Source organism: Neoarius graeffei, chromosome 4 (assembly GCF_027579695.1).
Source record: "Neoarius graeffei isolate fNeoGra1 chromosome 4, fNeoGra1.pri, whole genome shotgun sequence".
Lineage (NCBI taxonomy): Eukaryota > Metazoa > Chordata > Actinopteri > Siluriformes > Ariidae > Neoarius > Neoarius graeffei.
In genome coordinates, this window is record NC_083572.1 from 2,721,052 (window position 1) to 2,734,969 (window position 13,918).

The 13,918-nt window shown below is 40.8% G+C and overlaps 1 protein-coding gene across 1 annotated transcript in view; it reads right to left on the reverse strand.

Annotated features, from left to right (window-relative positions):
• Positions 1-13,918, reverse strand: part of si:dkey-237i9.1 (SEC14-like protein 1) — a 54,875-nt gene that overhangs the window by 10,800 nt on the left and 30,157 nt on the right. Inside the window, exons 5-12 of the mRNA XM_060918625.1 lie at positions 12,449-12,577; positions 11,751-11,994; positions 7,219-7,328; positions 6,743-6,932; positions 5,885-5,973; positions 3,809-3,879; positions 3,185-3,361; positions 1,762-1,891 (exon numbers count right to left, since the gene is read on the reverse strand). Coding sequence (XP_060774608.1) covers positions 1,762-1,891; positions 3,185-3,361; positions 3,809-3,879; positions 5,885-5,973; positions 6,743-6,932; positions 7,219-7,328; positions 11,751-11,994; positions 12,449-12,577 — 1,140 coding nt within the window. The remainder of the gene's footprint in view (positions 1-1,761; positions 1,892-3,184; positions 3,362-3,808; positions 3,880-5,884; positions 5,974-6,742; positions 6,933-7,218; positions 7,329-11,750; positions 11,995-12,448; positions 12,578-13,918) is intronic.

The following is a 13,918-nucleotide window of genomic DNA, read 5'->3' on the forward strand; positions in this document are numbered from 1 at the left end:
ATGGGCCTCTATACACCTATGGAGATATTGCACCAAAAACCACACATTTGCAGCTAGAATAGTCATTTACCACATTAGCAATGTATAGAGTGGATTTCTGATTAGTTTAAAGTGAGCTTCATTGAAAAGAACAGTGCTTTTCTTTCAAAAATAAGCACATTTCAAAGGGACCCCAAACAAACAAACAAACAAAAAAAAAATTATATAGCAGTAATGCATTGACAACCATACGATTTGAAGACGGTTAACTGAGGTTCACGTTAGTAAGCAAGTTTATTTGTATTGTGCTTTTAACAGACAGACATTGTTGCAAAGCAGCTTTACAGAAAATTAAAGACTTTAAAGGAACAGTCCACCATACTTCCATAATGAAATATGCTCTTATCTGAATTGAGATGAGCTGCTCCGTACCTCTCCGAGCTTTGCGCGACCTCCCAGTCAGTCAGACGCAGTCAGACGCGCTGTCACTCCTGTTAGCAATGTAGCTAGGCTCAGCATGGCCAATGGTATTTTTTTGGGGCTGTAGTTAGATGCGACCAAACTCTTCCACGTTTTTCCTCTTTACATAGGTTTATATGACCATTGACATGAAACAAGTTCAGTTACACAAATTGAAACGTAGCGATTTTCTATGCTATGGAAAGTGCGCACTATAATGACAGGCGTACTAACACCTTCTGCGCGCTTCGACAGCGCATTGATATCTGAGCTCCGTATCAATGCGCTGCCGAAGCGCGCAGAAGGTGTTAGTACGCCTGTCATTATAGTGCGCACTTTCCATAGCATAGAAAATCGCTACGTTTCAATTTGTGTAACTGAACTTGTTTCATGTCAATGGTCATATAAACCTATGTAAAGAGGAAAAACGTGGAAGAGTTTGGTCGCATCTAACTACAGCCCCAAAAAAATACCATTGGCCATGCTGAGCCTAGCTACATTGCTAACAGGAGTAACAGCGCGTCTGACTGACTGGGAGGTCGCGCAAAGCTCGGAGAGGTACGGAGCAGCTCGTCTCAATTCAGATAAGAGCATATTTCATTATGGAAGTACGGTGGACTGTTCCTTTAAACATGAGTTAATTTTATCCCTAATTTATTTACATAAACGCAGGAGAGAAAATGTAGGATACAAACGCAATTCCAAACTAACTGAACTTTCACGATCATGAGGTTTATGTAAAACACTACTACGAACAATTATGAATTTAAAAAAATAAATAAATAAAAAAACACCCCCCTCATTCGTATCCATTAAGGCTGGGCGATATGATGATAATCATTGATACTGTGATGCGTCATAATATTTGAGATGATTTTTCCTTTTCAGTGTTAATTTCTTTTTATTATTCAAATTTATTAAATTTTTTTATTAATTAACTTAAGATATCAGACTTAAAAAAAGTTAACAAAAAAAAAAACCTCAAGCTCTACTCTATATTGTGATGCACATCTTGCACTGTAGACATGTAAATGTTACATGTACCAAGTCCATAGTAATGTCTGCAATTAAGGAGTCCTTATTTTACTTAACATTAAAGTTAAAAATATTTCCAGATCATGCGGATCAGTCGTGCAATTATTACTTCAATTACACATTAAATGTAGTTAATATTTATATGCACTTTGTCACATGATAAATATGCAACAATTAAACACACCAAAGGAGGACACTGTAAAAGTTTAACTTGTACAACACACTGCTGGATGCGTAATGAAGCTTGTTTATCCCATTAAACACACTTAACTCCACCCACACACTCACCATACACTCTCCACCCAGGAAGTCGGGGATGACTTCCTTATCGATGTAATCCACCAGACCGCCAGGGCCCTGATAGTCGTTTCCGGCGTAGATCAGGAACTTCTTACGCGTGTTCTCGTCGATGAACGGACTCACCTGAGGGCCAGGGGGTGGGGTGGGGGAATAATAAAAACAAAAATGCACATCACACAAAAACATACACTGCTCTGTTTTCATACACACCATCTCCTTAATAAGGATACTCGTACACTTATAATTTAATTGATTGAGCTACATTTTAAATCCTTAAAGAGAAATTAAAAAGAAAAAAACCACAAGGAGACAGAAAAACTGAGAAAATAAAGCTAACAATTAACAACCATAAAATCAACAGCTAAGCATTTAAAAAACAGGGTGCAATAAGGATTAAACCCCCCCCCCCAAAGACGGTGTAAAATGATTAAAGCCAGTATCTCACTGGGCTGCGACAGCCTGCAACTAGTTGGACACACAACAATTGCGATAAAATATGCGAATTAATGACAATTCACTTGGAATCACAGTGAATTGATACTCATCTTATCGCAATTGTTGTGTCTCCACCTAGTCACAGGCCGGCGCAGCCCAGTGAGATATTGGCTGAAGAACTCGCACTTCCTGTCTCACGGAAACGGACTTGAGAAGGGTTTGCGACGGCTTTGCGACACCAGCGACACGTTTGCAGCCATTTTGAGAGAAATTTTGTTGCACGAATTTTTGAACATGTTCAAAATTTAAGCGATGAAGGAGTGACACTTTGCGACTCGTGAGGAAATTGAGAAGCCCCGCGAATGTTTCAAGACACTTTTGAAACTCGCTCGCGAATGACGTTTGCAATTTGTCGCAACCCAGTGAGATACTACCCTAACAAAAAGGATGAACCTCCTGCCAGTCATTTTTATACACATTCTAAATACTACCGTCAATCCTTTTTTTTCCCCTTGGGGTGGGGAGCTTCATCAAAACCGGCAGATACGGCAGGCGTGTGTTCAAAAAAAACAAACAAACAAAAACAACCACCCAAAAATGTTTGTTATATAGCATTTTGTCCTTGTGATACAGTTGTGTGCTGCTAGATCACCAGCAGGGGGCAGTAGCAATACTGCGTCTTCATGCTCAGATTGAAATGCTGCAGTGTGAGACCGCATAACATCATCTGAAATAAACATTACGGCTATTTTTATCACTAATAAAATAATAAAATGCTCATTTACCATTTCAAGACCTTGTACAGAATCATCTCAGGGTTCATACACTACTGTAGATGAGTAAATATTTGCATACATTTGTAGACATTTGCATATTTATTAAACATGCAGCCCTCTGTCCAAACCTTAAGGTTCTTTATTAAAAAAAAAAAAAAAAAAACCCTTCCTGCCGAGTGTGTAAACAGGAAGTATGGAACCTCACCAGAGTCCAGAGCACAGGAAAGACCCGGGGGGCACGCAGGATGAGGAGACGCCCGAGGGTTTCTGGGTAATTTGCCTCCACCACCTCGATGATGCGCAGCAGAGCTTTAACACCCGGACGCCACAAATGCCTCATGTTCAAACCTTCCAGATCCACCAGACACGTCCAACAACTGCACACATCGTCATCATCATCATGGCTTCTTTGTTTTACAGATTGTGAGCTGTGTGCATTTCTGTATGCTTCTAGAATAAGGAAGGTTTTTAGGCTAAGGTCATACAAGACATGTTCCCTTCGGTGTGACCGGGGGGAGCAAATGTGTTGGAGAGAGATAAAAATAGTGAGAGAAAAAAAAAAAAAGAGAACAGAAAGGTTCAGCTGGTTGAAGTGAAAAATTAAATAAAACTTTTTAGAACAGACACACGAAATCAGGATTTTGAGCTCAAATTAAACCTTTACTTTACCAAAGGCATGCTGATTTATTTTTTGCTCCACTAGAATGTAAAAAAAAAAAAAAAGCAGAAGACAGTGGAGAAGGGTGAATGACAAACAGAAGGATGAGAAATATAACCAGGAGTAAGAGGAGAAGAAACAAGAGGATTTTGTTCTAATAAAGCACCTGATTGGGCGTCCAAAGACCTTGGTGTTCTCTTCACACCTCCTCAATCCCTCTTCATTTATGGACAAAACCTAGCCAACACACACAAAGTAGCATCTCCATTACCACTCAAAAGTTTGTACACCCCTACTCTACTCATTCATAGGCATTTCTGTATTGTGACTGTTCTCTACACCGTAGAACAAAATTGAAAACTTCAAAACTATGAAATAATGTTATCTTGGCATTATCTTAACCAGCTTCATAAGGGAGTCACCTGGAATGCTTTTCCATTAACAGGTGTGCCTCGTCAAAAGGTAATTAGTGGACAAGTTTCTTACCTTTTTAGAGATCAAACAGTAAATTGTAAATAATAAACAGACTATAAATCAATAGCCCTATTCAACACCACAGCTGTAGTAATCCATACAGTGTTATACCCAGAGCCGGCCCGTGGCATAGGCAGTATAGGCAAATGCTAAGGGCGCTGCGTCCATCCAGGGGCGCAGAAACGGGGGGAGAAAAATTATGACTTCCACTATTCTGAAAACGAGTCAGCATTATAATGTCTTAGCCTAATTTAATTGTACAGCAAAGCATATAGTCAGGGTGCGATTTGTCAAAAAAAGCGGGGTGGGGTGGGGTGTGGTGGTGGTTGTTAATCATGAAACAATAAGCGCTCAACAGTGGTTCGCCCTGTCTATAGTGTGTCTTCGGGCGCGCAAGTGCGCATCTGCGGCTATTCTCTGTTTTGGCCATGTAATCAGCGCCGGCGATTGTGATAAGCAACCTAGGCAATTGCCTAGAGCGCAAAGTGTGCCCAGGGCGACCAAAACCCCACCAAAAAGGAGGGATGGAGTTATTGAATGGAGATGTTACCAAGTGCATCAGTGGTGTACAGTGTTTTCAACCACTGTGCTGCCGAACTCTAGTACCGCGGAACACTAGTGTGCCGTGAGAGATCACCAAGTGTACCGTGGAAAATTATAGAATGACTGTATATTGTAAATATTGGCAACAGCGTTTTAGTTTCAGTCAACATTTTCTATTGGTGATGTGCCTTGAGATTTTTTCATTGAAAAAAAGTGCACCCTGGCTCAAAAAGGTTGAAAAACAAGTGTAGCCTACGCAGTAGTGGTCGGTGATTTCCTTATGCCTACTAAAAATGCACAATGATAGGTGTTGGGGGGGGGGGGGGGGGGAAGCGGTGCTCATCGGGGAATGAGAATGGCTATCCACTGCAAAAAGTAGCCCAGACTACAAGTGCTTAAATGAAGAAATCCAAACTCTCAGGTGCGCAAGGGCGCAAACGAAGGCTACAGGAAGAAACAAATAGAGCCAAGTATACAGGTAAGTCTGATCTAATCTCTCATATCAACCATTATAGTGGCAAATTAATATTTTAGACGCCTGAATCAATGTCTGCCTAGCTAACTAGATGCAAACAGCAACAGACTTCAATAACAAAGTACCCATAATAGCACTTTTGTTTGAAAATACAGCCCATTGATGTCCTAACAGGGTGCCTAAGTTTGCACAATTTAGAATTGTAGAATTTTTTATTCATTTAATTTGTTAATTCTTCAGAGATGACTTAACTTTTAATAGCAAAAAAGAAACTAAAAATAATTTCTTGTTTATTGTCCATGCACTACACTTTGAACAGGGTGCGGAAGAGTTTTTGCCCATTATATGGAGATATGTATTGAATTTGTGTGGTCATTTTACTTTGTGACACTATGTTAATAATAACAACAATAATAATAATGAAAAAGATAAAAATGACTTCTTGTTTATTGTCCATGCACCATACATTGTTTAATAGTAATAGAATAGAGTGACTAAAGTGTTATTTAGATGTTATTAGAGGGGTTTTTTCCTGGGGGGGCGCCAAAACTCAATCTCGCCTAGGGCAGCCAAAGACCTAGAGCCGGCCCTGGTTATACCAAGAACTGAACAACTAAGTAAAGAGAAATGACATTCATCGTTACTTTAAGACCAGGTGTTGTCAAAACTTAACTGGTACTGTATAAATAAGGATGTCCTGTCATCACTTAATATTTTGAAGCAAAGCATGCTGGGAAAGCCAGAGCTTACATGTCTGAGCAGGGACTCCTCCCCCAGAGCTCGAACCAGACCTTTAGTGTCCATCTGTCCCAGACGCAGGATATAGAGAGGACGGCCATCTACACACACACACACCTTTATTTTCTCTGAGAGGAAGCTGCTGTTTAGACAACTTAAAATTTCCTTTTTTCTTAACCATGTTTTTGACAATACACATGCACACACGCACGCGTCAAGGTGAAACCGTGACAGTGCAAAGAGACACAAGGACAAATACAGACACAAGCAACTACAATCAAGGATAAACTATAGGAAAAAAAAAAATGGAACAAATAAGGAAAAGAAAACTAAATAAGGGGAAAGAAAAAAAAATAAAATGGAAAAAATTAGTGATCAAAAGGAAAATGAAAAATTGAAAGTTATTTAAAAAGTATAAGGGAATAAAGGAAAAGGAACAAAGAAAAAGCAAGAAAAAAAAGGACAGAATGAAAAATGAATAAAATGAGCACAAATTGTCTGCATGCGTCATCAACACAAAAAAAGTGACGCAGCACCGTATGTGCATTTACACACACAATCGCAGATGGCACACTCGTTCAGACACACACACACACACACACACACACACACAGTGTGACGTCCAATCACCCACTGACACTCTTCCACTGTGTACACTTGATTAATCATCCATAATTTAACTACGCTTTGCTTCATATTGAGGGTACACACACACACACACACACACACACACACACACACACACACACGACTGTGACGCTGCAGATGATAGAACTGAGGAGGCAAAAAGACGGAAAGACGCAGATAATGGATAAAAAGTGAGAAAAAGAAAAGGGTGAGAGAAGAGAGAGTGTGTGTGTGTGCACTCACCGCGGTCGTGATGGTGCCAGCCCCCAGTGTAGAAGTCATGGAGGACCTGCGGTGAGCTCCAGGTGTCCAGCAGGTAATCCACCTGGTGTTGCTTCCTCCAGGTGAGAGACTGACACAGGATCTCTCGCGCTTTGTCCATGTTGAAGTCTCGCGCTCGCAGGAAGCGCAGGATGTGCTGGTCCTTTGGGATCTATAATGCCATACATCACACACCCCTTAACAAGTCAATATTATTACTGCAGATCTAACTCACAACAGATGCATTGAGTCCATTTCCTCAACCTGGAGGAAGGTTTAGTCCCCACAAAGACAGGAAGACCTGAGTGTTATCGGACCTTGCGGGGAGACCAGCCAGATGTCCATGATCACCAACTCGTTTTTAAATTCTTTATTCCTTTTGATGTTTTGGTGAAGGACTGGGTTTTAGGTGTAGCACAGTAAGGAGTGTGTGTGTGTGTGTGTGTGTGTGGACTAACCTTGCCCTTGTGCGTTTCCTGCAGCCAGCTGCGGAGGCGTATGAGGCAGCTTTCCTGCAGAGGTGTGAGGTCACCCAGGTAACGGTTGATGTAATCAGCATCCAGTTTATCTAACATGAGAACGCACGTGCGCACACAGAGGGGACCATTAGATATTAAATAAATACAAAACAAACAGGGTGTTGTATAATATACAGTACTGATGAGTTGTTAGGACTCCAAAGTCACTCAAACCGGCTGCTTATAGAAGGAGCATTAAATTATTATTATTGTTCGTAGCAGTACTGTTAGTAAATAAAGATAGTATGATTACGTTATTAGATCTAGTTTTATTAGTCATTATTACTGTTTTATTAGTAATATTTGTAGTAGTGCCGTTACTGTTAGTCGTAGTAATTTTAGTACTACAGGTAGTATTGGTCATATTTTTATTAATTATCCACAACTTTCCTGAACTCTGACCTTTCCCACGACTCATTACTGCATCATAGTGGACTAAAGATGGTTACACGGGTCTGATTTTCTGACATGCTCTGGGGATAAACACGATCAAAGTGCCCTAAAGCACCCTCATGGAACGGATAGACGACATGAAGTTGTGGCCTGACGTCAGCTACGTTGACATTGTTAATTATTTTATTCTTAGTGAAGGTGTTGGTGAGGAGCTAAAGAACTATAAAAGCTTGGCAGCATACAATCATCTACACTAATAAAACTAAAAATTGTGTGTAGAGGGCAAGTTTGAGGCTTAAAAGGCTGAGGTTGAGCCAAGCCAGAGCTAAAAAGGGGGGAGCAAAAAAAAAAAAAAAAAAAGTAAATTCTGCAGTCATGCAGCAGCTCTCATCTGGAAGGTAGGCCATGTCAGAGTAGAGTGAGTGTATTATTGTATTGGTTTATTCATGTCATGTTGTAAGTTGCTTTGGACAGAAGCGTCTGCTCAAGAAACAAAAAGCTCAGTCAGAGAAGCACAGGCGAACCATTTTAACACAGATGCAAATGCTATCAAACTCTGGAAACAATAAACATACCACACTTAAATAATTCTGTGTCTATGTATTTGCCCAAGCTTCAACTTCTTAACCCCGCTGATCATTCCAGATATTGGATGGTATTTGTAGGCCGTTTACACTTGTACTTCAGCACTGGTCACTCTTGGCTACCGAAGCTACATGCACTTATTGTTCGTCGCTTTGAATAAAAAGATCAGCTAAATGACTAATGTACAATATCCAAACGACAATTACATAGCATTAATGCTGTTTATTCAGGTCCAAAATGCAGTATTTAGTGGAAAGACAGGAATCGTATATACAGATGAGCAGTGTATGGTGCTGCACAACATGTCCTGCGAGTCAGCTTGTGCTCAAAATAGACCCTGTTCACAAAATCTTCAAGCTCTCATGAGCCGTTTGTGCACCCGATGATGGCACACGCTGAACCAGAAAACGCCGTTATCCTCTGACTAAAACATGGTTGTCGCAGCTAGCTCTGTTCGGATAAGCTCCGCTCCCCCAACTATAGCTGCTTGGATAAACCAGAAAAATCAAAGGCCGGTACCCGGGAGAGAGGAGAGACATGGCGACCCCCGTTGTCTCCCTCAGGAAAGCCACGGATTGTTACCGTTAGTAGGAGTAGTAATGTTAGTACAGTTATGGTTACTAGTAGGTTGTTGTTTATTATTATTATTATTTTTTAGTACTAACTAATGTTAGTCCCATTATTGTTCCTGTTATTAGTAGTAGTATAATTATCAGAAGTATTACTGTTATTTATGGCAGTCATAGACTTAGTAGCATGTTATATTTTAAGTGTAATATTAAATTTATGAAAGTTATATAATTAACTACACAAGTTTTTTTAATATAAACAGCACAATTTGATTTGAGGACAACACCTTCTGTAATTTCGTTACGTTGGCACAAAAGTTCTTGATCATTCTTAGTACTAATAAGATTAATAATGGCATTAAGCATACGCATTATTAGCGGAGCACCATACCCAAGAAAAAAAATGGTAAACCCATCGAGTCGATTTTTTGTGGTTTGTCCGTGTACATGTACCACCACTCATACGCGCCGCCTAGTGGCCAGTCTTAGTAATTACCAGTCATATGCGCCGCCTAGTGGCCAGTCTTAGTAATTACCAGTCATACACACCACCTAGTGGCCAGTGTTCGCCAGTAAAGAAATATATATTTAAAAAAAAAAAAGACTGGCTAGGATACAAGAAGATTCTACAACCCAGAAACAGATGGGAGCTCCGCTTTTAGGCAGTGCCTAAATCTATATATTAAAGTGCATATTCTGGACCAATTTCTTTTTATACGAAAGTATGTCCCTTTAGGGCGGCACGGTGGTGTAGTGGTTAGCGCTGTCGCCTCACAGCAAGAAGGTCCGGGTTCGATCCCCGTGGCCGGCGAGGGCCTTTCTGTGCGGAGTTTGCATGTTCTCCGTGTCCGTGTGGGTTTCCTCCGGGTGCTCCGGTTTCCCCCACAGTCCAAAGACATGCAGGTTAGGTTAACTGGTGACTCTAAATTGACCGTAGGTGTGAATGTGAGTGTGAATGGTTGTCTGTGTCTATGTGTCAGCCCTGTGATGACCTGGCGGCTTGTCCAGGGTGAACCCCGCCTTTCGCCCGTAGTCAGCTGGGATAGGCTCCAGCTTGCCTGCGACCCTGTAGAAGGATAAAGCGGCTACAGATAATGAGATGAGAATGTCCCTTTACACACTCATCCAGAAGGGTAATTTTGTACAAGGCCATCGGTCTACAGCAGAAGAAGGAAAGAAAAAAAAAAAAAGTCTGGAAAAATCCCAAGGGAGTCTGGAGCCAGATCCGTGACGTTACCTGCGGAAGCGCCAGCAGGCTGTGCGAGCTTTGCACGGTTTCAGTGCACAGCCTGTGTAGACCAAGCGCTCCCATTTCTCTCTCATTGTCCGGTCTTTTGGGAAACGATGAGTACTAATCCCATCAAGATTGGTGTTGCTACACCCTCCTACGATACATCTGTTAACCATTTTAATAATTACACGATAACGTTGAAGAAATTTGCAGAAAACCACCAGGTTGTTTTCTCATAAACAAACCAGCGCTGAATAGGATTCAGAAGGAGGCGTCCCGCACGCGACGTCACGAAAATCAATGTTTGCTGGGAAATCCAAATGCCAAGTTTTTTCAGAGACGGACCAATTCGCCTCAAATGGCTTGATTTCAACTGAATTTTTCTGGTATTGCACAAGGTAAAAAAATTGCACAAAAAGCAGAATGTTACAGATATTTGACCAAAGTTTAATATAAAACAGGAGAATTACATTGATCTTGCTCCTGAATTTACCCGTGATATGCACTTTAAGTAGTAGCGAGGGAGCGAGGCATTGTTTTCAGTCAGGTTTCTTTGTAAACAATATTATTGGGGGGGGGGGAAAGACAGCTGGACCAATCTTCATGAAACTTTCAGGATAGAAGGGCATTGGTCGCAAATAGAATCTCAAACATTTTGAGGGTCGTCCAGTTAAGGTCAAGGATGTTGTGGCTACTGCCTCATATACAGCGTCATCGTGCTGCAAGAATGTAGCAGTCGCACACTGTGCATGCGCATCACCAGAATGGTGAATTGTGATCTTGTGATACAAACAGCTGATCTTGCATCATCGTGTCGTAAGAACGAGTGTAACAATAGTACACAAGAACGAGTACAAGAACGAAAGTTCCCTGTGTCCCAAATCACTCCCTACTTACTACATAGTGGACTATATAGTCAGGTCACCATTTTGTAGTGCTGTCCGAATGTATGGTGAGTGTTATTACACCCTATATAGTGCACTCAAAGTATCTCTCAACGCATCATGAAAAGTAGCGCTGCGGCAAAGACGACGTTTTATCATTTAATCAATGAGCTCACTATATAGTCCTCGATATAGAAATTCCCTATATAGTGAGTAGGGCGTAGTGAACGAGTGAGTGATTTAGGACACAGCATTTGTAACCAATCAGCACTATCCTGATCAAGGTCGATTACCCGTTTATTTCTTGATAAACTCCGGAACTAATAACGAAATAAGAGAAACCTCGCTATAACCTCATAGTATTGGAAGATAAACGAAATTCAACTTGTGGTTCGCCAAGGCTACTGATCTGATATCAAGTAAGTGGTGTTTATTTTAAGAAAATTTACCTTAATTAAAAATTTATTAACAAGTCAATTTTATTTATAAGCAGTAGCCACACGTACCCATAGGGTACCTATTCTTTTCGTGATCTCCCTTCAGATTCATCCTAAGTGCTTCTGAGGGAAGTTTGTTTTGCCTGGCAACACTCGTTAGTAGTATTGTATAATTATTAAGTAGCTGTAGTATTGTTCCCATTCTTATTTAGCAATAAACAATTGTGTACTTTTTTTTGAGTGTGCATTATAAACTGATAATTACAGCACCATCTATGATTATCGCACCGTAAACAGAACTCTTAAAAAAATGCACATTAACAATTTTATTATTATCTCTTTTTTTTTTTAAAATCAAAATGCTAATGATCACCATCAGGAGTGGCGGCGAGTGGCTCGTTGGCGCTGCCTACTGGACTGCTGCCTTCTTTACATGCCACCACATCTTTGCTGGTCTCAGCAGGAGCAGTGATTGCGATGGGGGCAGTAGTAGGAGGAGCCGGGGGTGTGATCGAGATGACCGGCTGAATGAGGGTGGTACTAGGGCTCCATCGGGGCACGTGGGTAATGCCCTCCTCCTCCAGCTCACGCAGGTAGTACTCGATGATCTCTTTACCCTGTACAAGAGAGAGACAGAGAATGTAAAGTGTGAATTTAGAATACAAAGTTATCAACTGCATTGCTCTACATCAGCGTTTCTCAACCTTTTTTCAGTCACGGCACCCTTCAGAAGTACGCAAATTCTCAAGGCACCCCCATATAAAACATGCGCAGTCACGCTGACCCCGGCAGTGATGTTGTGACATGGGAAAGGGGGCCGCGAGACAAATTTTGATGATGCATGAGGTGGCAATGATCTGCATTAGTGTAACTATTGTTTTTTGGAATTTTAATTCATTTTATTTATTTCAATGTTAGAATATATAATTTGACGGCACCCCTAACGAAGCCAGACGGCACCCCGGTTGAGAGAGGCTGTTCTACACCACGTTATAGCACAGGTCCTTTGGAGAAGAAAGAAATATTTTATATTTTCAATGATTATTTCCCTCTCATCATTGTCATGGTTACCTTTTTGATGCTGTTAGCATATTGCTTCATGGCAATTTTCTCCACAGTGCTCTCGAACCCGAAGAAGGATTTGATATCCAGGCTGGCCGACTGCTCGAAACACGTCCAGTCCTCATTCTCGGGGTGAACCTGACACATGAAAACGCACACAAACTCAAATTATTAAATAAATACAGAGTGCTCGTTTGGGCCAGTTACAATAAAATCAATTAAAAATAGCTCAGAAATTAGGGCTTGGTGATACAATGACTATCAACATCACAAATTACGCCACAATACTCTTAGATATTGGTAACTTTTTATTAATATTTTTAGTGTTTAGGTTGTTCTCGTCTTGCTCGCTCTTATAAAATGATTGTCTGAAAAATAAATTATTCAACAGTGGTGGTGGTGGTGTACAGTCTTGGTTTAGTTTAACAAACCAGGAAATAAAACAAAACATTCACAACGCATCAAGTGGCAATATTTATTACGTTAGGTCACATGGGCGGGGTGGGGTGATGGAGCAAAAAAAAAAAAACAAACCCCGCAAAATTAAAATAAGTAAAAATTATAAACTGATAAAAGTGTCACACTGAAAAGGGGAAATTTTTAATCTCACACACACACACACACACACACTTCTGTTTAGCTGGTAATTGTTAAATTTTTTTTTCCCCCTTAAAGAAAAAGATAAAATCACAATACCAAAGATGTCTCAGAAATGCATACCATGACAATTTACCACAATATCAATACCGTCACATCAAGCCCTATGGCATATTTTATGCAGAATCCCTCAAATAACTTATCAGCATCATCTATATACTGTAGAATTGTGCCATGAACTACATACAGAATGAAAACAGCAGCTTTAAAAAGTGAGAGGCAGGAGCACAGATGGCTAATAATCCCCCCAAAAAAAAGCTTAAAGAAAAGAAGTGAGGGATCAGCAGAACAAGAGATGACAAAACTGTGCAAAACTGCAGAGTCAGCAGAATTTCTGCTGCAACAATAAAAAAAAGAAACTTCTGGAAAGTGTTAGACACCGACCTCGTTAATTCTGTCTCTAGCATTTCAGAACACACACACACACACACACACACACGAGATAAATACAGTAATGCTGCACCCCATTAACTCCTCTGAACCTCTGTAGGAAAAGAATCAGCTCTAGGGTGGTGTGGTGAGGTGAAGGAGTTAGAGCCTCTGCATGCTCTTGCGACAAGGCTTTCGCAGACAGTTGTAATTTATTGTTGAGCGGGGAGTAATAGGCGTGCGCGATGTTATTCACCGCCACAACGCAAGGGGGTGCGAAGTCGCAAAATCGCTAGGAGTAGTTGGTGGGTGTGGTTAGTGGAGTGTTTATCCTCCGGTTACTTATAATGACTAGAACTGGAGTCGTATAGATGTACGTACTTCCTCACTTCCTCGATCAACCGCTCTTCGTGCTGCTCCATCTTCGCTCGTGTTTTTAAAAATGGCGGTCGT